General features: G+C 45.1%; 2 protein-coding genes across 2 annotated transcripts in view; one reads left to right on the top strand and one right to left on the bottom strand.

Moving 5' to 3' along the window:
* The window catches only part of CFAP57 (cilia and flagella associated protein 57), a 75,946-nt gene extending 60,873 nt beyond the window's left edge, over positions 1-15,073 (bottom strand). Inside the window, exons 1-4 of the mRNA XM_007164632.2 lie at positions 14,917-15,073; positions 6,634-6,950; positions 4,955-5,241; positions 2,790-2,997 (exon numbers count right to left, since the gene is read on the bottom strand). Of these exons, the coding sequence (XP_007164694.2) occupies positions 2,790-2,997; positions 4,955-5,241; positions 6,634-6,950; positions 14,917-15,073 (969 nt within the window). The remainder of the gene's footprint in view (positions 1-2,789; positions 2,998-4,954; positions 5,242-6,633; positions 6,951-14,916) is intronic.
* Positions 15,074-15,480: 407 nt separating this feature from the next.
* Positions 15,481-22,271, top strand: EBNA1BP2 (EBNA1 binding protein 2). Its single transcript, XM_007164633.3, has 9 exons — positions 15,481-15,722; positions 15,806-15,889; positions 16,093-16,262; positions 16,864-16,987; positions 18,080-18,169; positions 19,801-19,876; positions 20,111-20,204; positions 21,775-21,937; positions 22,085-22,271. Exons 1-9 carry the CDS (start codon positions 15,657-15,659, stop codon positions 22,133-22,135), a joined length of 918 nt encoding a protein of 305 aa, XP_007164695.1. The 5' UTR covers positions 15,481-15,656; the 3' UTR covers positions 22,136-22,271.
* The last annotated feature ends 2,475 nt before the right edge of the window (positions 22,272-24,746 follow it).

Here is a 24,746-nt window from a genome sequence, read left to right as displayed (position 1 = left end):
TCCCCCCTCGCAACAAGCGTTAGTCTAACCCCGACTCTCGCCCAGCTGTTGGGAACCCAGTGTGGGCACCCAGCTGCACCAGGTACACAGTGTGTGCTCCAGGGCAGTAGAGGGGAAGGTGGCAGCCCTTCTACCACGTGGAGTGGGTGACAGGGCAGAGAGAAGAGAAGGGGTCCCACAGCTCCTGCAGCGGTCTCAGGGGGCCGGGAGTTCCTAGTGGACATTATGAGACTAGATTTCCTTTTCCCTGTTATTTCTCTCCTTCCACTAACAACCAAACTTATTGAAAGTCTGGTCTGCACGTACCATCTCCACTTCCCTACCACCCACTCAGTTCTTAATTCCTTATAATGTGGCTTCCACTGCGTCATTTACTGAAACTGTTCTCATAAACATCACCAAAGCCTGATGCCCCTGCTCAGCCCTCATCTTCTGGGCTTTTCTAGAGCCTGCAGCAGTGACCTTGGCACCTTCCTCCCTAGAAGGCCCTGGCCTCCTGTGCTGCCCTGCCCCTGCCTGGAGTCCTGTCTTCCTATGTACCCCCTAACCCATCCTCATGAAGTCTACTCTCCCTGCCTCGCCAGAACAGCAAGGGCTCTGGGAAGCCCTCCCTGACCACCCTGGGCTGAGTGGGCCCTGATGTTCCCTCAATGTGCCCACAGCACACGGGGTTCCCTCTGCTGTCACACGCATCACACTGTGTAAAGTAGAATGGGAGCCCGCAGACCGAGGACTGTGTCTGTCCCCACGTCTGTCTCCTGGTGCTTGGAGCAGGGCCTGACAGCAGAGGGAACCCTGGGTGCTCAGTGCTCAGTGACTGCACGGTGAGGCCTCACGGCCCTCCCCCAGACAGCGAGGTCCCCGAGGGAAGCGCCCAAGTCTGATTCGCCCACCGCAGGCCACACCCCAGAGCCTGGCCCGTGATAGCTGCACGACGGACGTTTGTTGACTGAATGAGTGAAGGACAACACCTTCTCAGTGCCCTGCTGGATTCTCATCCTGTCCCAGTCTTGAAATTAGGAAATGCTAAGTTTTGTCCTCAGTTCTCTTTTTGGCTCTATATTTTCTCTCTCAGTGATTTCACCTAATGTAAGGGTTCAGTGAAAACAATAGTAGTAAGGTAATTACAATAATAAATACTTAAAATAGTGAAAATAAAGCATTGACTACGTGCCAGATACAAGCCAAGCACTATGGGTGTGTGTGTGTGTGTGTGTGTGTGTGTGTGTGTGTGGGTGTGGTGGATATATTGATCTCACTCCCAAGGTCTAAACCACATATCCAACTGCTTCACTTTATCCTTGTCTCTGGTCAAATGTCAACATTCCTCAGCGAGGCCTCCCCAGGTCACTCTCTCTAGAACAGAAGCCCCTCTCGTTCCCTGTCCTTTCCTGGTTTAATTTTCGTCACAGAATTGATCTCATCCAACAATCTGTTCACATTTGCTTGTTTACTTGTTGACTGAGCTCTAAGGACAAGTCTTAGTGTGGTTACTTCTCATCTGTATCCCAGCCCCGAGCATAGAGCCTGGCACATAGTAAACACTCAATAAATATTTGTTACATGAATAAGCACACAAAAGAATGACCTGCTTTATAGGCAAAGTAAACTCACAGTGGTCCCCCCGAGCCCCCACCCACCTTGCTCTCACCTCTAGTTTTCGTGCTGTGGCATCCTTTCCCAGCATCCAGCACAGAGCCTGGGCATTCTCCCTGAGAGCTCCTTATCTCTGGGCTCCCACATCTGCTCAGGGAACGTCCTACAGACTTAACCTTCACAAAGGCTCTCTCTGCTTCCCACTGCTGTGATCCTAGACCTCACTGCCTTTTCGCTTCAGTAACAAAAAAGCCTCAGAACTGATTCCTAACGGTGGCAATAACTAGTATCATTTATCAAGCACAGGCACTGCATCAGTGATTACACAGATGTCGTTTAATCCTTTCGATAACCACAAGGGATAGGCTATTTCCTTAACAAAGAGACACAGGTTTGCTAGATTCAGCAACTCATGTGAAGTCACTCAGCCAGTAAACCTCAGAGTCAAGTGTGACTCATTCATTGTGTATTTAACCACTTCATATCCAATGCCCCCAAATTGCCCGCACCATGCAGCAACGGCAGATTACTTTTCTGAAGCATAATGCTTCCTCACTGAAAGCAGGATGCCTGCCCGTTTACATACACACTCCACTAGCTGGCTTTGCCATCTTTCACCAGCCTTAGCTCCTCTCTTTCCCTTCAAGTGACTTCAGGTCCCTCCACTGGGCAACAGACGTCTCCCAAACACACCACCTGCTCCCTGTCAGTGGTGCCTTTGCTTAATTTGTTCCTTTCACCTGGAATTCCTGATCTGTTTCTTCCTGTCAAATGTTATCCATCCTCTACGACCCTTCCTCAAAGATTATCCTCAAACACCTTGAAACCTTCATGGTTCTTCCCCAACCAGATAAGCTCTCTCTCCACAACAGTGTGTATCACTTATTCCCCAAATATCTACTGAATGCTTGCTGTGTACCAGGTAGTTTTCTTGACATTAAATATCAATATACATTATGGGAACACTGAACTTCAAAGAGAAAACAGAATTTGCCAAAGCTCTCTCCCAGGAGTCAGATCCGGATCTCCCTAATTCTATACCCCAATTCTGTCCAACCCATTTTAAAACTCCCCTCAGGACAAATGGCTCAGCCCTCAGCCCCTCTCCCCGCATCAGACTCCCTGTCAGTGCTCTGCTGCCAGAGAACAAATGCCAGTCGGACCCCAGTATTGCTTCTTCCTCCCCTCCTTACCCGGATTTCCCTGCTCTCACGGTAAAACTCCTTCTCTTCCATCTTCTCAAACAGTAGAACTCTCCCTGGCCCAGCAGAGCAGGCAAATCCCTTGGAATAGGCTGCGATGGCAGACACCTGGGGCAGGGACAGCTGGTGGTGGCTGCCGGCCATCACGACCTGCTCGTAGGAAGGGGCTGGGGAGGTGATTGTCGGAAATTCGATCAGGCTGGAAAAGAAGACAGCATGTAAAGATAACAGAGACGATTCCAAGGAGATGAATCCTGCTAGGGATGAGAAAGAAGGGCTGTCCTTGGGTGTGGGAGAAACCAGCATGAGCCCCTTTCCCATGGCCCAAATGCTCCCCTTTGGCTGGGAATGCTACCCGAGCTCCTGGAAGATGGAAGGTTATGCATTTATGTGGAAGTCTCGCAAACCTGTGTGGTCACTGTTTTCATTGTCATTATCATATTCATTTTGTTGTTTGGAAAAAAGTGGCTCAGAGGGGTTGTTTCCAAGATCACAAAATTAGTAAGGGGAAGAGCTGAGACTTGGTTTTGTTTTGTTTTGTTTTGTTTTTGTTTTTGGCCATGCTGCAAGGCATGTGGGATCTTAGTTCCCCGACCAGGGATCGAACCTGTGCCCCTTGCAGTGGAAGCATGGAATCCTAACCACTAGACCACCAGGGAAGTCCCAAGAGCTGAGATTTGAATCCAGGTTTCCATTTCCTCCCTGCCTCCCTTCTCCTTCCTCCCTTCCTTCCATTATTTCTCTTTCATTCATTCACACATGTTTTCATTCATTCATTCATTCATATAACATTTACTGGAGTTATGCTGTGTTAACAGCTCTGTGAAACAATGGTAAATAAGTTGACACAGTTCCTGCCCTGAGAAGCTGATGGTCTAGGGGGCATGTGATAAGGACTGTTAAGGACAGCTGAGTAGGATGGGAGCATCCAGTCAGCAGCTAACAAGGGTTTTCTGAGGACAGTTACAGAGGAGGACCACCTATCTGAGATGAGCAGAGGCTGAGAGCTCCCAGCTGAGATGTGAAGGAAAAAGAGGACTGTGTCAGGCATGTGTCTATGTCCAGGGGAGTGGGGTCGGGGTGGGGGCAGACCAAGCCCAGGAGCAGGAGAGTGCACGAAGCATGTGCGGTAGACAGAGGCAAGAGCTGATGCTGCAGATGTAAAGAAGGGTCCGAGCAGCAGGGATGTGTTCAGGAGTCTGAGGCTTTATTCTTGGAGCCCTGGACCCACTGAAGGATGGTGAACCCAGAAAACTGGAGGGCATATGGTCTTAAGGAAGTTCTCAACATAATCACGATAAAAAAGGAGACATCATTGGCATGGAGGGTGGTGAAAATGGGTGAACCCAAAGTCACTGAGGAAGAGGCATCTACAGTGTGCCATTGTGGTTGAGGGCTCAGGCTCTGGGGTCAGACAGATCTGGGTTTGAATCCTGACCTGTCATTTAACAGTGCTGTGATACTGGGTGAGGCACTTAACCTCTTTCAGGCTCAGTTTCCTCATCTATACAATGGGCATGATAATAATATATACTTTTTAAGGTAAGACTCAAATGAGGGTATATATAAAGTGCTTAAGGCAGTGTCTAGAACACACAACGGTACTTTCCAATATGGATGAGATACGACTGTTATTGGTTGCAGTAGAGGTAAAATTGACAGCTCTATCCTGACCCCCCACTTTAGCCCATATGCTTTGTCAGATTGACTGACAACATTTCCTTGCACTTCCTTGTTGGTCTGGTGCCTCCCACTGAATTGTAAGGTCCTATGGACCTGTGTCCCCAGCACCTGGCAAGATGCCTTGCACACTGCAAGGGTTTGGTGGACATTTATTTAATTGATTCAGTAAATCAGGCAGCCATTAGAAAACATATTTTTGAAAATCTGTGGTTTTGAAGACTAGTCATACTAAAACGTTTATAAAATGAGGTTAGGTATAAAAATAAAAAGAATTGTATCTAGGTTACGGTCATAACTTTCAAATTTGTGCTTGAATATGGAAGAACACTAGAAAGCCAGAGGGAAAATGAAAAGCATTGATTTTTAAGGTAGAGGGGATAGGAGTGATTTTTAAAGAATGCTGTTTTTGGTGTAATGCTATTACCACAATGAGTGTATTTTTCCAAGAGCTCCTGACCAGAGGGCGCCATTACCTCTCGGATTCCTGGATCACCCCCAGGTTTTTCGTCTCGCTGGTGGGCTCCCTGACCATGATACTTGTCTCCCAGCGTTGATCTCCAGACTCAAAGAGGAAGAGCCTGCCTGTGGCAGTGCCAACAACAATCTTGTCATCAGACACCCAGGTGTGGGCGAGATAGTTTTGGGGTTCTCCCCTCTGAAAATTAGTTTGCTTCAGGGTTCCCTCAGCAAAACGGAGAAGCTTAAACATCCCATTTCCAGTGACACAAATCTGAGTGTTATCCTGGGGATTGAAGCTCACCTGTAAAATGGGAAGGAATTAAAGAAAAAGATATATAAAATTAAACTTGATGGCATTATTTCCCATTTTACTAATTACGAGTTATCCCAGGTAGCTCATAGGATCCTTTAAACATCACTAAATCATATAATTTTAAGACCATACTTGACAAGAGGACAGATCTATATCCATTATATTTGTACAGCCCATGAGTCTTTAACCTAGGAAACCTTCAAAAGTCATCTGACAAAGGCCAAAAAGCAAGATGAGCAGGTCTTGACAGTCACCAAACTCTGTGCCAACAAAATGGAATGAAGGCTCAGCTGGAAGCATAAAATGAGGGTTTGGCAGGTTTATGTGCCCTGTTCAGGGCGAAGGAACCACATGTCAGGGACTAAACTTCCTTTATCTCTACCCTCATCCCAATGCACAGTCATGGGCAGTCAACCTGTCACCTCCACTGGATGGTGAGCACCTGGTGGGGCTGTGGCTTTTTCATCTCTGTATCCCCAGTGCCGGGTTCAGAGCGGGCATCCAATGAATGTTTCCTGGATCTATCTGAGAGGAGGTGCTCCCTGCTCTGAATAGGATGTCATATCATGCCTTACTGTGACCTGGGTGAAATAATCTTCGGGCTCTACCTGCCTTTGCTCTGATTCCGTGATCACCAAGCAACCTTCTGACTACTAATTTCATCTCCCAAGGACTCTTCTGTTACCAGGGAGGATATACACTGGATAAATGCTGTGTGTTCTGGTTGTGACATGCTGGTTCACAAGCCAGACTCTTGTGAGAATAACGGAGTCTGTGCCCGAGATGCTGACTAGCCAATATCTCTGAACGTGAACAGAACTGAGTGCTTGGACTTGGAAAACTGAGCACTAGATCCTAGACCAGGTTGATTGCTCCAAGAAAAGCCTCCTTGGGCCCCAACCAGCCCCCAGACACATCCTCTTCATTCTGCCCTCAAACCACGATAGAAACTTCTGCTCCCCACGTAAGTGCAATTTCATAGACAGCTTCCTAAAGACCTACCACTTCACACCACCTTCCTGAAGTCTTCCCACTGCCCCGCAATGCTGCCCGGAAGAGGCCAGGACCAGGGAGAGACAGTAAATTTGATCAACCCGCCTCTGGGCTTGACCTGGGACCAGAAAGCAGTTCTGGCCCAAAGTGAAGAACACAGCCCCCAGGGTCAGGGAGTCCTGGCCCTGCTAAGTTCTTGGAGCCTCAGTTCCTTCATCTTTAAAACAGAGACAATAGTTATGCATACCTTATATGGTGTTGTGAGGCAAATTTTAAAATGCATTTTAAGAAATTAGCACTATTCCTGACACACAGAAAGCATTCAATGAGGGACAGCTTGTACTATTTTTTAATAATTTGTACCATACTTGTCATGCTGGGTGGTACCTGGTAGACAGCATTGTTCTGAGTATCAGTTCTAACGATGGCCATTACTTTCTGTTTTTCCCACAGCCAATAGACAAGGTTTGACTCTGGAGGTGACGTCTGGGTCAAGAGGTATTTGGAGTCTGGAGAAAAAGCCATGCAAATGAACTTCTGAACTGGGAAGTCAAAATTATTAAGGACTTTGCGCTTTCGGCAAGGGACGGTTGACAGCTCATAAATGGTGATGACGGGTTTTTCTTGCACAGTCTCGGAGATAGCGAGGTATCGCCGATTGGGACTGATGGACAAGGCCAACATGCCCTGACTCTTGTCTGAGCCTGCAAACAAAGGAGAGGAGCTGGTGAGGGGAGATCATGCATTCACCAAGATTCAGCATGAACCAGGCACCGTGGTGGGCACTGCCGAGGCAACAGGAGAAAAGTGCAGAAACAGGTAATTGTCAATCCCTGTGTCCCTCGGGGCAACGTGTCTGGGCTATTATGAAAATAACTAGGATGGGCACCTCACTGAGGCCGTGGTGGGAGGAGAAGTCAGGGAAGGATTCCTGAAGGAAGATGAAGTGTGGCGGGGGGGGTGGGGCACGTCAGGGAGGGCAAAGGTGTGGATGTGAGAAAGGGTATAGACGGAGGGGGAACTGCACATGGTGGGAGATGGCTGAGCATCCCCTGTGAGCCAGGGGTGACCAAAGATGGGTCTGGAGCATGCAGTAGGGTCAGATCAGAGGCCTTTATGCCCTGAGCAGTCAGCACTCAATACTCTTCCTCCACTTTCCAGGCTGGGATGTTAACCAGTGGATTCCTCAGCCTCCCTTGCAGTTAAGTGATCTATGTGACATTCTGGCTGAGAGACAGATGCAGAGGTCTGCTGAATGGGCTTTATGGTAAAGCCCATGCTTCCTTCAAAACCAGGAGGGATGCATTCTATCCATTTTTCAGGAATAAAGAGGTGATATCTGGTGGTCGAGCACTCTTCTTGTCCATGAGGTAACAAGCGTGAGAATGAAGGCCATGGGCCTCTAGAGAGCAGAGCCTGATGTAAAGATTAAACTGCAAATGCTTTATTTGGGTAATGTAATCAGGTCTGCATTATAATTTTCATGGGCCCTAGGCACTTCTGCTTTCATGGGCCCCTTCCTCCATTAAAATATGGTAAAAATTATACTTTATGACTCATTGGTTTAAAGAAGAATATAATCCATGCTGGATTCACTAGTATTATATTCATTTGTTCCTGATTTTAAAATAAATTAAAATTAAAATATTTTCTTGGGTCCCTAAAAGCATCACGGGCCCCAGGCTGTGCGTCACAGTAATTTGGCCTGATACAAGCCCCGGGCAGGGCGGGTGAGAGAGGCAGGGGAAGCTGTGCTAGAAAGTGACACGATGGACTCCATGCTGCTGCGTCACACAAGCCACAACAAGTTGGACCAGCCTGCGGGCTTCTCTGGAAGGGCTGCAGGGAGTACCTGCACCTCTGAGAAGAACCCAGGGTTTGGGTCACTGACAGCCTTGCGTGAGAGTTTGGACTTTACCAGGGAGGCCAATGGGAAGGCCCTGGGAAATTTTAGGAAGGTCCGATGTGTGTTGTAGAAAGATCCCTCTAGCAACTGTACGGAAGACAATCCTGGAGGGAAGGAAACTTCAGCAGGTTATTTCAAAAATCGGGACACAAGGCAGTAATGAGCAACAGGAAGGCAGTAGGGGTGATGGGAACAGGAGGTTAGAGAAATGCTAAGGGGTAAAACCAGGAGGACTCAGTGAAGGCAGGGTGAGGGGCTGATGGAGAGAGAGGAGCAATGAATGACATTTAAGTTTCTGGTTTGGTGATGGGAGTGGTGGTAACAACTGGGATGGAACACAGGCTAAGGGAGCTAGGGGCCATGGTGAAGGTCACGTCCACTGTTTTTCACTGAAAATAGTCCATGCAAATATTTCTGATTTAATCATGCTTATTTGCTTCCAGTTTTTTATGATTTCATTTTTTTTTTTTTTTTGCACTTAAGTCTTTAATCCATCTCAGGTTCATGATGATTCCCCTTTCCCAAATATCAATACCTAACTGGTTATCTCAGCACTAATTACTAATGCCACCTTTATGTTGTATTAAATTCACTTATCCATTGTATTCATTTATGTGTGTATTACTGGGTTCTGGGATATTTATACTAGGACTAGCTTATTTTTGTAATCATATCCTTATCATGTGTTTGGATAGCTGGCAAAGTAGGTGCTTAAGGAAAGAGGGAGAAAAAAGGAAATGATAAATTCCATTCTGGATATATTGTGCGTGAGGTACATACTGTAGAACTTTCAGGTAAAGAGGTCTAGCAGGCAGCTGGATATGATGAAAGCTGGGGGAGATGTTTGGACTGAAATACAGATTTGAGATAAAAGTCATGGGGCTATAAGATATTGATGAAAGAAATAAAAGATGACACAAACAGATGGAGAGACATACTATGTTCTTGGATTGGAAGAATCAGTATTGTGAAAATGACTATACTACCCAAAGGAATCTACAGATTCAATGCAATCTCTATCAAATTACCAATGGCATTTTTCACAGAATTAGAACAAAAAATTTTTACAATTTGTATGGAAACACAAAAGACCACAAATAGCCAAAGCAATCTTGAGAAAGACAAACGGAGCTGGAGGAATCAGGCTCCCTGACTTCAAACTATACTACAAAGCTACAGTCATCAAAACAGTATGGCACTGGCACAAAAACAGAAATATAGATCAATGGAACAGGATAGAAAGTCCAGAGATAAACCCATGCACTTATGGTCACCTAATCTATGACAAAGGAGGCAAGAATATACAACAGAGAAAAGACAGGCTCTTCAATAAGTGGTGCTGGGAAAACTGGACAGTTACATGTAAAAGAATGAAATTAGAACACACCCTAACACTATACACAAAAATAAACTCAAAATGGATTAAAGACCTAAATGTAAGGCCGTATACTAAAAAACTTTTAGAGGAAAACATAGGGAGAACACTTCTGACATAAATTGCAACAAAATCTTTTTCAATCCACCTCCTAGAGTAATGAAAATAGAAACAAAAATAAACAAATGGGACCTAATTAAACTTAAAAGCTTTTGTACAGCAAAGGAAACCATAAACAAAAAGAAAAGAAAACCCTCAGAATGGGAGAAAATATTTGCAAATGAAACAACCAACAAGGGATTAATCTCCAAAATATATAAATAGCTCATGCAGCTCAATATCAAAAAAACAAACCACCCAATCAAAAAATGGGCAGAAGATCTAAATAGACATTTCTCCAAAGACATACAGATGGCCAAGAGGCACATGAAAAGCTGCTCAACATCACTAATTATTAGAGAAATGCAAATCAAAACTACAATGAGGTATCACCTCACACCAGTCAGAATGGCCATCATCAAAAAATCTGCAAACAATAAATGCTGGAGAGGGTGTAGAGAAAAGGGAACCCTCTTGCACTGTTGGTGGGAATGTAAATTGATACAGCCACTATGGAGAATAGTATGGAGGTTCCTCAAAAAACTAAAAATAGAACTACCATATGACCCAGCAATCCCACTACTGGGCATATACCCTGAGAAAACCATAATTCAAAGAGTCAAGTACCACAATGTTCATTGCAGCTTTATTTACAGTAGCCAGGACATGGAAGCAACCTAAGTGTCCATCGACAGATGAATGGATAAAGAAGATGTGGTGCATATATACAATGGAATATTACTCAGCCATAAAAAGAAACGAAACTGAGTTATTTGTAGTGAGGTGGATGGACCTAGAGTCTGTCATACAGAGTGAAGTAAGTCAGAAAGAGAAAAACAAATACCGTATGCTAACACATATATATGGAATCTAAAAAAAATAAAAAAGGTTCTGAAGAACCGAAGAAGGGCAGGACAAGAATAAAGACGCAGACGTTCAGAATGGACTTGAGGACACAGGGAGGTGGAAGGGTAAGCTGGGACGAAGTGAGAGAGTGGCATGGACATATATACACTACCAAATGTAAAATAGATAGCTAGTGGGAAGCAGTCGCATAACACAGGGAGATCAGCTCAGTGCTTTGTGACCACCTAGAGGGGTGGGTCAGGGTGGGTGGGAGGGAGACGCAAGAGGCAGGAGATATGGGGATATATGTATACATACAGCTGATTCACTTTGTTATACAGCAGAAACTAACACAACATTGTAAAGCAATTATACCCCAATAAAGATGTTAAAAAAAATCTGCAAACAATAAATGCTGGAGAGAGTGTGGAGAAAAGGGAACCCTCCTACACTGTTGGTGGGAATGAAAACTGGTAGAGCCAGTATGGAGAACAGTATGGAGGTTCCTTAAAAAACTGAAAATAGAGTTACCATATGATCCAGCAGTCCCACCCTGGGCATATATCTGGAGAAAACCATAACTGGAAAAGATATATGCACCTCAATATTCACTGTAGCACTATCACAATAGCCAAGACATGGAAGTAACCTAAATGTCCATAGATAGAGGAATGGATAAAGAAGATGTGGCACATATATACAATGGAATATTACTCATCCATAAAAAAAGAACAAAATAATGCCATTTGCTGCAACATGGATGGACCTAGAGATTCTCATACTGAATGAAATAAGTCAGACAGAGAAAGATAAATATCATATGATATCGCTTATATGTGGAATCTAAAAAAAGGCTACAAATGAACTTATCTATAAAACTGAAATAGAGTTACAGATATAGAAAATAAACTTATGGTTACTGAGGGGTAAGCCAGGGGGAGGGATCATTTGGAAGACTGGGATTGATACATAGATACCACTATATATAAAATAGGTAACTAATGAGGACCTACTGTATAGCACAGGGAACTCCACTCAGTACTCTGTAATGGCCTATATGGGAAAAGAATCTAAACAAGAGTGGATATATGTATTTGTATAACAGATTCACTTTGCTGTACACCTGAAACTAACACAACATTGTAAATCAATTATACCCCAGTAAAAATTAAAAAAAAAGAAAAAAAGGAAGATGGAGAAACAAGAAGGAACAGTTAACAAAAAGTTGGTATACAAACAAACACTGTATAAAACAATAAAAGAAATATTTACTTTTGGCCTTTAGAAAAAAAATTTTTAAAAAGTCACGGCGGGGAGTTGAAAGTGTGCACGTAGATGAGATTGCCTGGAGGACGGAAAGGGCAACAGTTCACTCCCTCCTCTGCGCTTTTGTACCAGGGCTGTACCTGGCCTAGCAGGTGTGCTGCTCATTTACATAGTCCCGCTCATTTGAATACATACCTGTCCCCACTACAATAGTGAGAGCTCCTGGTCTGGCTTTCTTGCTTATTCATTCTTTCAATCACCAGCGCCTGCCACCGATATACGCTGACTGACTGCAGAGTCTGTAAATGCTTTTGCATTGTTTTAACCCAGCCAGTGACTGATTCCTCCTTGAAATATGTTCACCTCTTGCATGGATTTCCTCTTAGCTTTCTGGCTACTCCTCCAAAGACTCTTTTGCAGGTTGTTCCTCATTTCCCTGGCACTATATGTAGGAGGGCCCCAGAGCCCAATCTTTCACCTTCTCTTTCATAAACATATTCACTCCCTGGGGGATCAAATCCATTCTAAGGACCTAATATTTCACCTCCATGCTGATGACCCTCAAATTTCTATCACCAGCCTGGACCTCTCTCTCTCTTGAACCCAGACCTGACATCAAAGGGCTTGCTTAGGATCCCATTTGCATATTTAGCAGGCATCTCAGTCTTCCCATGTCAAAAACTAACCTCCTGATACGCTCCACAAAGCCTACTCATTCTGAAGTCTTTCCTGCTTCGGTTAGCAGCAACTCCATCCTTCTGGTTGCTCAGGCCAAAACCCTTGCTTTTTCCTTTTCTCTTCCACCTACATCAGGTCTATGAGGAAACCTGTCACCTTCACCTTCAAAACACAGCCAGGCTTTGATCTCTTTTCACCACCCTGTTGCCTGCCACCTGCTGCGAGCCACCATGTTCTCTCACCTGGATTGTATTAATAGCAATAGTCTCTCAGCTGGTCTCCTGCTTCCTCCCTTGCCCCTCCTTAAATCTATTCTCTGTACAGTAGCCAGAAGGAACCTGTTGAAACATGTCAGATCATGTCACTCTGCTCAGAATCCCCCCTCCCGCTGGCTTCTCACTTCACTCAGAGTAGGAGCCCTTGACCTCAAGGCCCATGTGACGTTGCTCCCATTACTCTGCCTCACCTCTCACTCCTCCTCCATTTACTCCACTCCAGCCACACTGGCTTCCTTGCTATTCCCCTAACACACTCAGCACCCTCCTAACCCAGAGCCTAGAAGGTGAGAGGCAAATGTATAGAGCACTGAAGAGATAATACAGAATAAGCTTGGGGTAAGGGATGATTCCTTAACAAGACACAAAAAGGAAAAGGTTGACACATTTGACTTCATTAAAACTAAGAATTTCTGTCCATCAGGATACCATAAGGAGGAAGAAAACACAAGCTCCAAACTGGGAGAAATTATTTGTTTTATATATATATATCTGACAAAGAGTTAACATACAGAAAATATAAAGTGTGCCCATAAATCAGTAAGAAAATTACCCCCCAAAAACACAGAACATGGATAAAAGACTTAAGACATTTCACAGAATGAGTAGCCTCTTAACTGTGTGAAAAGTTTTTATCCTCATTAGTACTAGATAAATGCACATTAAAACCACAATAAGATACCCTTTCTCAAGCATCAGATGAGCAAAAATTAGGAAGTAGAAACTAGAAAGATAGCAAAGGGGGATGAGGTTGTGGAGGAATGGCAGTGTGAATTGGTACTGCCACATTACCCAGTAATTTTAGTCCTGGTGTGTGCCCTGGAGAATCTCTGCACAAGTGGATGAGTACATGTGTGCAAGAATGTTTATAGTGGCATCATTTGAAATAGCAAAAAAAAGTTCATTCTCAAATGTCCATCAACACTAGAATGGATAAATATACTTGAGAATTAGAGTCCTATGAGTAATAAAATGAATTCAGTTAATATGTATCAAGATGCATGAATCTCAAAAGTATGTCGTTGAGGGCTTCCCTGGTGGCACAGTGGTTAAGAATCCGCCTGCCAATGCAGAAGACACAGGTTCGAGCCCTGGCCCGGGAAGATCCCACATGCCGTGGAGCAATTAAGCCCATGTGCCACAACTACTGAGCCTGCACTCTAGAGCCCACGAGCCACAACTACTGAGCCCGCGTGCCACAACTACTGAAGCCCGTGTGCCTAGCGCCCGTGCTCCACAACAAGAGAAGCCACTGCAATGAGAAGCCCGCGCACTGCAAGGAAGAGTAGCCCCCACTCGCCGCAACTAGAGAAAGCCCGCATGCAGCAACGAAGACCCAACACAGCCAAAAATAAATAAATAAATTAATTAATTAAAAAAAAAAAGTATGTCGTTGAAAAAAAGAAGCAAGTCACAGAAAACATACACTATGGTTACATTTATATAAAGCTGGTGAAGAGCACAAAGAAAAAGGATATCTTACATAAGGCCACACAGATAGAGATGTGGTAAAATTACGTAGAGAAATAAGGGAATAATTACAAAGTCCAGAATGGAGTGAGAGTCTGCATGTGTGAGAAGAATGAAGTCAGGGAGAAACACTGGAACTGGTAATGTTCTATTTGCTCTCCTGTTGGTGGGTTCACAGATCTTCATTTTATTATAGTTCTTTAAATATTACATATATGTAGTGTACAGTCTTTTGTATGCAAGTCACAATAAAACATGTTGAGTGCAAAAAAGAGTGGAAAAAGAGAGTAGGTGGTTAAGCTGTGGAAATCATGTATATTATTAGCAGCACCAATGCGAACAAAACCAACTGTTACAGTATACAAACGGTTATGTGTGACTTGGGCTGAAATCTCCAGTGTCTTCACCATACATGGGTTCAAAAGGTGTTGTCATGAAAGTGGTGTACTCTGGAAAACTGTTAGAAAACTCAAAAAGTGGCCCTGGTGACGACAAAGACAATGATATTGAAGATGCATGAAACTCTTTAAAAGAATTTTTTTCATTAAATCACAGTGAAAAAAAGTACTTTTAAATTAACATGATTTTACATGTGATTTTAACTATGTATCTGTGATTCATTAATCTATGCATTTATAAAACTATATATATATTCAAGTTGGCCAAAAAAGTTTCCTTTCAATCGTCGTGTCGGTATTATGGGGTTATATTTGGCATACACGGTTATGTATGTGTCATATTGGAAAGAGATTTACCTGGAATGAATTTTTGCCACTTCTGATCCACATTGTACTTCACACAGTGATTTCCTGAAGGAAATATAATGATCTGTTCATCGAAGAAGAACACATTGTTGGACACGTGGGATCGAAGACCAAAAACATGCAGCGACTGAGCTACCACAGTGGACATGGTCCCAGTAAGGAGTTTCGCTAAAGATGCAGCGCAGCTGGTGAGCGTGGAGAAGCGCGTCACCCCGCCCACACTACCGTCCCCGCCCCCGCGACACGCCCCTAGATCCTCCCCTGGACGACTCCTCCGCCCCCTCCCCGCAGCAACCTTCTCTCGCGCCCCCGACCCCGCTCCTGCGTCTCCTCTTTCCTTTGGCCTTCGTGGCTTCCTGCTCCTCCGGATGACCCCGAGGGACCCTTCCCACCTGTCGCTTCTGCTCTCTGGATCACCAGAGCACGCGTGTATACAGGGTACTACACCTACGAATCCCAAGCAACGCGGCACTCACAGACGCCGGAGCGGTTCCTATAGCAACGGGGAACCGGAAGTGTGTCAGCAACCGGAAGCGGAACTCCGATCAGAAAGTTCAGCTGCATCTGGGGTCTGTCAGGAGCTGGTGCGGTTCGAGTCCACGTGGAGCCGCGGGCGGGAGGGCAGGGGGCTGAAAGCGGGCGGCGGCGGCGACGAGGGGAGCCCTTTTCCAGGCGCGGGGGCCTCGGGCTCCTTCGCTTCCTCCGGCGGGTGTGGACGTGCGTGCTGCGAGATGGACACTCCCCCGCTCTCAGGTTCGGACTCGGATTCTGACGACTCCCTTGTCACAGACAAAGAGGTAGGTGTCATCCGAGCTCGTGGGGCTGCGCGCGGGAGAGGGGTCCTCACTCCCCGGTACTGACCAGCGATCGTGCCCTGTAGTTGCAGGAGGCGTTTTCCCGAGGGCTTCTGAAGCCAGGCCTCAACGTGGTGCTAGAGGGGCCGAAGAAGGCCGTGAACGACGTGGTGAGCTCGGGCGCCCGGTTGGAGGGTGCTGGACTTGGGATGCGCGCGAGGCACCGTTGTGCTCGGGAGGCTGCGTTCTAGTCCCAGGAAAGACACGACCTGCGTATTGCCAAGAGGGTCAACTACCTGTCGGGGTCTTGGGGGTTAGCTCTTCGTCCACTGGCCTATTACTGTCTTGTGAGCTTAGTGTCTGAATTTCCTAGAATGGCCTGAAGCAGTGTTTGGCTGAATTCAAGCGGGATCTGGAATGGGTTGAAAGGCTTGATGTGACCCTGGGTCCGGTACCGGGAATCCGTGGACCTCAGGCAACATCTCAGAACAAGGATCAGAAAGCTGTTGATCCAGAAGATGACTTTCAGCGTGAGATGAACTTGTATGTATGTTTTCAGATGTGGCAGAGGTTGTGGGTTCCTGTGCTGGAGAGGGGGACGCCGCGGGCCTGTACTCAGAGGTGTCGTAAGCCGGGGTGTAGGGAGGAAGTCTTTGGACTGAAGAGCTAGGAGATTCTCCCTGGTTGAGAGAAGAGCCCCTTTGTCCAGCAATCACAATTTAAAGTCCAGTTTATTTTCAAATACTCAGTTTTAAAGTTTGTGTGTGTGTGTGTGTGCAGTTAATTATTAGAACAAAACTTTGCTTATGGAAGGTCCTCATATGGGCTTTTCTTAGTGACCAAATAAGAATGTGTAATTGGCATTTGTTTGTAAGTTAATGGGCACTTCTAAAGTGGTCATTCTCTTAAACTACTAATTTATTTTTAGCAATACTCTCCACTCCTTTTAAAAAGAGTGTACATCTCAATTTCTCCCATTAAGTTAATGAGGTTTTATTACTGTTTTTGTTTGTGTGTGTGTTCTTGCTGGTGGAGGTCAGATGTTGAGAGTCCTTCTGACCTTGGATGCCTCATGAGAGGCAGTGAAAAGGGTGTAAGGCCTCTCTCCCTTAGCTTATTTTACACTTTTGTCCTACATCCTCAGCTACTCTCAGGCCCAGGCAGCAGTGCTTGCAGTATTGCCCCGCCTGCGTCAGCTCAAAGTCCCTACCAAGCGGCCCACGGATTATTTTGCAGAGATGGCCAAGTCTGATCAGCAGATGCAGAAGGTGAGAAACAGAAATGGTTTTCTCTGGATAGCTGAGGCGTTGTTCGTAAGTGTATTCAGCTGGCTTGTCTCCTTTAACATTTAAACAAACATAGGCATAAGCCCACTGATAGGGAACGGGTTGTCAGTGGACAATTATTATCTCAGTTATCTACATCAGATTCATGCCAATCACCACCAGCTGGATAAATGTAAGGATGACTTTTTCCTAATTTAAACAGTTAAGGGGAGGAAAGTACTGTAAGAAGTGTGGTCCCTGAAGTAAAGATGGCCTTTATGCATTTCCTAACTGGCTTGGTCATGGCATGATGCGTGGAAAAGACAATAGTTCTTTTCTGCCAATGCCTGGGGGCAGCACTATAACTTGTAGACAGTTACCTTTCTCTGGGCCTTGGTTTTCCTCTTCTGTAAAATGAAGGATTAATATATGGCTCAGATTTGATATAATGTAGAGTTAGGTAGAACTTGGTCCTCATTCAACTTTGGGAGGCAGAGAATTACCAACATCTAATCCAAGATATACCTAAGTAGTTCCCTTGGGTCTCAAGCTGGATTTTCTTGTCTCAGTGGTACTCAGGGAAGCTAATCTAGAGACGAGCCCAGACCCATCTCTGCACATTCAAACTGACAACTGTTCATCCTTTAACTGAAATGTGTATGTTTAATGCAGGCTGCTAGGTACCTGATATCTGTCTGAGCTTTTATTGTGTATGTGGTGTATTGGAGAAGGGGGCTGAAGCTGCAGACTGGTTTAACCACAGTCTGCCGACAGTAGGGATGGAGAGAAGTTAGTCTTCTCTCCTGGTACAACGCCATTTTGCGTAATGGATCAAACAACACACTGGGAGGAGGGAGGTCGCTTTGATGTTCTGGCTCCAAGGCTGAGACTTTTGGTGTCTTGGACAAAGTGGTCAGCCTTTGGGCCTTATTGTCCTTGTGTGTAAAACACAGGGCTTGAAGTAGATGATTCACAAGGTTCCTTGGAGCCCCGTAGTTTGCAGAGCTGGGAATAACTGCTCCCTGCTGCAGTGCACCCTAAGCAGCAGTCATCCCATTTTCAAATAGCATAAGCTGATAATATTTTGTGTTTTAGATTCGACAGAAGCTGCAGGCTAAACAGGCCGCCATGGAGAAGTCGGAAAAGGCTAAGCAGCTTCGAGCACTTAGGAAATACGGAAAGAAGGTGGGAAGGAAAATGAGCGGGGATGGGATGGTGCCAAGTGTGTTTGTCAGGAGATTGCTTGGTCTGAGTTGGTTCCGTGCCCCGTGTGTGTTCCATCGTGTGTTTACTGTTTCACAGTGGCGTGGGTGCTAGTGTCCACGAGCACAGTCCCTCCTGGACACCTGTGTGTAGCCAGAGGTAGTGTGGTCACTACCGGCAAGTCATGCGCCTCTCTGGGCTGCAGTTTGCACACCTGTACAGCAGAGAATTGGGTCCAGATCAATGGTTTCCAAACGTGGCCTCACAGCACAGTCAACTGGGGAAACTTCAAAACAGATTTCTAGGCTTCGGGAACTCTCGGAATCTGTGTGTTTTCATCCCTTGCCCCTAACGCTTCTCAGATGTTTCCAATACACATCCTGGTTTGAGAATCACTGGCCTAGATGATTGTAAAGTCCTTGAAGGAATCAGTCATATTATTGATTGTTATCCAATCAGAAAAAACGGCACCAGTATGTTTGAACTGTGACCGAGTTCTAATGTAAAACCAGAAGGCGTACCATGAAACTTTTCTTGATTTCCTTATTTATTTCATGGTTACCTAAGAAGGAAGATGACAGGAACTAAACTTAGGGTTGTGGGAAGAAATGACCGTGAAGAGAGTCAGCATGGGTGTTAAGACTTTGTTAACATTTTGGACATAAACACTTGTGATCTGGGTGCACAGTTGCAGTTATTTCACTGACGGATCCTCAGCAGGGTATGAGCAGATTAGCATCCTGGGCTCTGCACAAGGGCAGCTGTGGATCTACTGGATGGATGTGGTTGGTGGTTGAGATCAACTCAAAGACTTGGGCAATTGGCTTAACATAACCTAAATTATCAAAGGAAAGAATAACTTATCGGGCCCATTAGCCCCTTGTTTCTAATATGAGGAAACCTCAGGGCTGTGTTTCTCAGTGGGGGACAGTTTTGCTTACCAGGGAACATCTGGCAGTGCTGGAGACATTTTTGGTCTTCGCGTCCTGGTGGGGAGCGTCCTGTTGGCAGCTAGTGGGTAGAGGGCAGGGAGGCTGCTGAACACCCTGCGGTGCCCAGGACAGGCCACGCTCCCACACACAGAGTGATCCTGCCCAAGCTGTCATGGTGTTGAGATGGAGGAGTGCTGCCTTAGAGTTTAATCATCTCTTTTTGCCCTTAAAGCTTTTTTTCTTTGTTTTTCGCGGAGATTGTTTTCTCTGTTGGTACTTTCATGCCTAGCAACAGTAGGTTAGATATTTAATCTGCCCAAATATAATTAGTGGGAGAATTGGATGTAGACATAAACATGATTTGTGCAGTTTTGTAGGCAGGTTGTGTCATGGGGTAAGGGTGCAGACTGCCTGCGTGTGAATCTCAGCTCCGCACTTTCTCGTGTGTGACTCAGTCAAGTTGTGTAACCTCTCTGTGCTTCAGTTTCGGGGTCATAAGAATTTCTACTTCCCTGGGTGGTTGAGACGAGAAATGGAGAATATCCTTAGAGCCTTAGTGTAGTTGTGGCACTGGGTCAGTGTTCAGCGGTGGTGGTAATGTCACAGCGTGGTTACTGAGAGAATGTAGACACTTGCAGTGCCGGCTTGGAGTGGGTTTAACAGTCCTGTGTCCACGTCCAGGTGCAAACAGAAGTTCTTCAGAAGCGGCAGCGGGAGAAAGCACACATGATGAGTGCCATTAAGAAATATCAGAAAGGTGAGTATATTCTCTCCTAAGGCTGCAGGGGAGCAGGGGTACCTGCTAATTCTAACAAACACATAGTGCCCTAGAGGCTTGATTGATTTGGAACTATTGGACCTAAAGTTTGGGAATGGTGTGGGGAGCAAGATGGGCCTCTTAATACCAGTTCCATAAGTAACATCCTTCTTTTGAAGCTTAATCTTTTCTTAAAATGCAATGGCGCTGATCAAAGTACTTCTTCACTCCCAGGCTTCTCTGATAAACTGGACTTCCTTGAGGGAGATCAGAAACCTGTCGCACGGAGCACAAAAGGAGGAGCCAAAGGCCAGCAGATGAAGAAGGGGTATGGGTGCCGGGTTCTGTTTTGGTGGTGGTGCACGCAGGGCCACAGTTCACGGTGTGACCTCAGTGCAGAGAGCGTGGCCACAGCTACCGGCCGTGTGATGGGCCCGTTCAGCCACATCAGTCTTTGAAGTTTAAAATGAGGCGATTTCAGGATTTGGCACATTTTGAGCAAACACTCGGTAGAAGTTGATTCCTCATGTGTGACGGTTAAGCGTGCAGACCTAAGGTTCCCATCTGGACTCCGCCACTCATTTGGAGGGTAGCTTTGAGCAGGTTACTTCACCTTTCTAAATGTTAATTTCCTTATCTATGAAAATGAGAAAATTGTAAGTGCCTCTTAATATTAGGAAGATTGAAGAGGATAATGTTGGATATTATTATTGGTTCTCTTCGTTTACCTTTATGCATTTCTGGACACCCATCCTGGGGGAAATGGTCATTTCTGTATAATATAGTACATGCTGTGATAGAGGCGTTAGATAGAGTAGTCTGGAAGCACATTTTAGAAATATGTGACATGGTCCAGGGGTCAGGGTCAGGTGATGACTTCCTGGAGGAGGGTCCACCTGAGCTTAGTCTGAAGCATGAGTAGGAAGGAATTAACCAGGAGAACGGGAGAGACACGGGGTTTCGGGAAGAAAGAAGAACACTAATGAGCAAAAGCATAGAGATGAGAGCAGCCAGCATTTGGTATCACAGGGATACAGTGTGGGCAAGGAGTGGCGTGGTGTAGCTGGGGGGACCTGGGCTGAGTACAGGGCAGTGTTTGTTGGCCTTGTGAGGAGCCTGGGCTGTATCCAGCAGTCAGTGGGGAGCCGCTGATGGGCTTTATTCAAAATAGCGAGCAGGTCATGTTCATGTTTTAAATATTTCAGTGTTGCTTGTGTAAGTGAGGGAGGCGGGGACTGTTACAGAAGTCCAGAGAACAAGGATAATGACCTAGAAGTGTTAACAGGGGTAGAGAAGAGAAAATGGGTTGAAGAAATATTCAAGAGGTTAAATTAGCAGGTCTCGGTAGCTGAGCTGGGTGTAGAGAACGAAAGAAGGAAGAATCAAGGCCCACTCCAGGTTCATAGTGTGGGTGCCTGAGTAGATGGTAGGACCACCAGCCTCAAGTTAGGACATAGATACAGGAGCTGAAACCAGTCTAGAACGGAGGTGACCTGTGACTTTGGATATGGTGAATTGAGATTCCTGTGGGATGACCAGTTTTAAAATGTATTACACCTGAATGTTAACTGCATTTAATATCCTTGAGAGGAATTGAAACACCTGAGGATGATTTAGCAAGATTTAGTTTAAATAGAAAGGTTTCTGAAGATAAGTGGTAAGCCACATGATATATCTGGGTCTTTTCCTGATTCTTGCTTTGTTTTCCTGCTTTGGTGGTTAAGACTGTAAATAGATGAGCTTGCCTGGGGAGTTTGTAGAGTAGAAATGTAGGGCCAAGGATGAGATTCTAGGTACAGTAGTACCTGTACAGATAGGAAACTGAGGGTATTGTTGGGTCATTACATTCATCAGGATTTGCAGTGCTGAGGGTAACGTGTAAGACCGCTTTTTTCCAGGCCCAGTGCGAAGCGACGCTATAAAAACCAGAAGTTTGGTTATGGTGGGAAGAAGAAAGGCTCCAAGTGGAACACTCGTGAGAGCTATGATGATGTATCCAGCTTCCGGGCCAAGACAGCTCATGGCAAGGGCCTCAAGAGGCCTGGAAAGAAAGGATCAAATGTAAGTGAGCCGGGGGCGCAGGTGAGGGGCCAGAGCAGCTTCCTCTCCCACCCCGCCCCTCCCCGTTCCCTTACTTTCCCTGTATCCTGACCCTGGGGCAGAAGGCCAACTGCTGTGTGAATACATGTGGTGCTTCCTTTTCTGCAGAAGAGACCCGGAAAACGGACAAGAGAGAAAATGAAGAGCAGAACACGCTAAATAAGCAGCATCTTTGTAAACAAAGACCAAGAAAAAGGGATGGAGACTTGGGATTTCACAGTGCAATTGGATCCCTTCTGTTGGTTTCCTTTTGTAAAAATTCTTTCAATAAACTAAAGAAAAATTTTCAGAGAAATATGTATTCTTGGTTAAAAACTCAGGACTAAAAGATTTAGAAGTTACTTTTTACATATTAAATAATACTGCCATTTATTGGTAATAAATAAATGAGCCCTGTGGAAGTTAAAAGCATGAATTCTGGGGCCAGACTGCTCGGTTTGACACCTGGCTCTGCTGCATACTTGCTGCTTGACCTTGGGCAAGTTAATTTTTCTGTGCTTTGTCATCTCGATGTAGACATGATAATAGTATCTACCAAAGAGGGTTCCTGTCAGCATTGAGTTAATATGTGTAAAATGCTTAGGATACTGCCTGCCGTATGAGAGTGTATACCTGCGTAGGATTATTTTGCTGGGTGGGGTGGCTCTCCCTAATGTCTGCTGAGCCATGGTGGTGCATATTTGAAGCTTCTCCATTGCTGGCTGGGAGCTGTGCAGAGGTTGGATGTGGTGAGCGGGCCATGTTACGTGTTGGGCTTTCCTGTGTCTTGAAAGGTGAGAAAGGAAGACAGCTTCCCTGCCCTCCTGTCTCTATTCCAGTTTAGAAGCCATACTTTAAGGAGGCTACAGATATCTGAGAACTCTATATGCTTAGGCAGAAAAAAACAACTAATTTTCACATTGTTTCCTTGTAGCATCATTGGGACTTAAAAAAGGATCTCTCTGGTTTCCTATGATATTGAGTTTCTAGAACAAAAAGAATGAATTTAGTTTTTGTAAACTAATTTCAGTGAACCAAATTCTAAGCAAACAAGTCATGTTCTCAGAAGACCACAGTGTTTAACCCTGACCTATTTTGACAATCTGTACAATAGCAGTGAATGGGGTAATGTATAGTAATTCCAATAAGGAGCTTCAGCTCAGAGACTTTGAATTATATGTGGAACATATTGAGAGTTTTAAGAAAGGTGAACACAGATTGCCAGAGTTCACACTGGTAGGGACAAAAGTAAATTACTGATTTGAGTACTTCTAAAGGTTTTGAAAACGATGTACCTTCTTTCCTTTTTTTTTTTTCTTTATAGCAAATGGAATCACTTTCCTTAATTTCAGAGGTATACTTTATAGAACCCAGCATTAGCCCTCATACTGCTTTAAAATGCAATTCCATGCATTGAAAGATAAGTAGGAGCTAGCAGTTCCCATTACCGAGTGCAGGCTGTTCCTGCTTTGCTTTGTTCCCATATATGTGGACTTCAGCTATCAAGGTGCAGCTATAGCAGCAGTGTTTCTCGACAAGACTGTTCATGTTTCAGTTACCAAAGTATTGTTAACCAAGTAATTGCAGAAAGTAGAAACTTTGCTGCTGGCTCTTCAGTCCATAAACCACTGCATAAAAGATACATAATGAATAGTGACCAAATATCACTTCTTTTGAAGTATGTGGGTGATTGGTCACTGCACACCTGTTACTTAGTTCATGCACAGGTGGCAAAGAGTGCAGTTGTGTTGTCTCCTCATCTCCAGCGATAAACCCACATGGCATTTTACAAAAGTAAGTTATTGAAAGAGGGAATTGACCAACAGATGAAAGTGCAGCAAAGAAATGAAAAGTGGTAAGGTTGGAAGTAAAATTGAATAGAATGCAAATGGAGTTATAGGAGAGATAGGTGATGAGGGAATGGAGACAAGGCTGCTGCTGTAGAGACTAGATAGAGATGCAGCCAGAGAAATAGTGAATGTGAACTTAACAGAATGAGGAAAATGATGGAAAGGATGATGTCCCAGAGGAAGTGACACTGGCAGAAAACTTCACATTAAAGGGACTCTTGGAGATATTTTGTGGCATTGGAAGTACAAATGATAAAATGTTGGAGGTGAACCTGATAGGGATAGAGTATGATAATTCGTTTAGAAATCCCACTAGGGGATTAAAGAGAGGGAACTTTAAAGGCATTCAGGAGACTGTTGTAAGCTAATGACCACTCAAGAAAATCCAGTAATCTAGCAATAATCTACACTACCTTAAAGGAAGACCAGGTGCATCCAAATGCCAGGCACACTCAAGCCACAAATCCTGATAGTTAAAACACTGCCACCCTTCCAGCACCTTGATGTGTTCACCCACCTGGAAGCTCTCCAAACCCTGCAGTCTAGGGGGTCTTTGGAGGTTTCACTATGTGGGCATGATTGATGAAATCATGGGCCACTGGTGATTAATTCAATCTTGAGCTCCTCCTCCCTCCCCAGAGGTTGGGTGGTGGGGCTGAAAGTTGCAAGTTTCTAACCAAGGCTTGGTCTTCCTGGGGAGCAGCCCCTATGCTGAAGCTGTCTAGAGGCTGCTAAGAGTCACCTCATTAGAACAAAAGACCCTCCTACCACCCCTATCCTTTAGGAAATTACAGAGGATTTAGGAGCTCTGCGTCAGGAACCAGGAAAAGACCAAATCTCTTTCTATGATATCACAGGTCACCCTTTGGTCATTGACCGTGGATTCCTTAGAGCAAAAAGGTTGTAACAGTTACGAGCACCCTTCTAGATTCCCATGTAGT

Source organism: Balaenoptera acutorostrata, chromosome 1 (assembly GCF_949987535.1).
Source record: "Balaenoptera acutorostrata chromosome 1, mBalAcu1.1, whole genome shotgun sequence".
NCBI lineage: Eukaryota > Metazoa > Chordata > Mammalia > Artiodactyla > Balaenopteridae > Balaenoptera > Balaenoptera acutorostrata.
This window is presented reverse-complemented; position numbering and strand designations above follow the sequence as displayed.

What these genes read in the sequence shown, in the direction of transcription:
- EBNA1BP2 (XM_007164633.3), top strand. Translation starts at nt 15,657, where the DNA reads ATGGACACTCCCCCGCTCTCAGGTTCGGACTCGGATTCTGACGACTCC. An exon ending in GGCCAGCAGATGAAGAAGGG is followed by an intron (nt 20,205 to 21,774) that starts GTATGGGTGCCG and finishes GCTTTTTTCCAG; the next exon opens with GCCCAGTGCGAAGCGACGCT. An exon ending in CTGGAAAGAAAGGATCAAAT is followed by an intron (nt 21,938 to 22,084) that starts GTAAGTGAGCCG and finishes CCTTTTCTGCAG; the next exon opens with AAGAGACCCGGAAAACGGAC.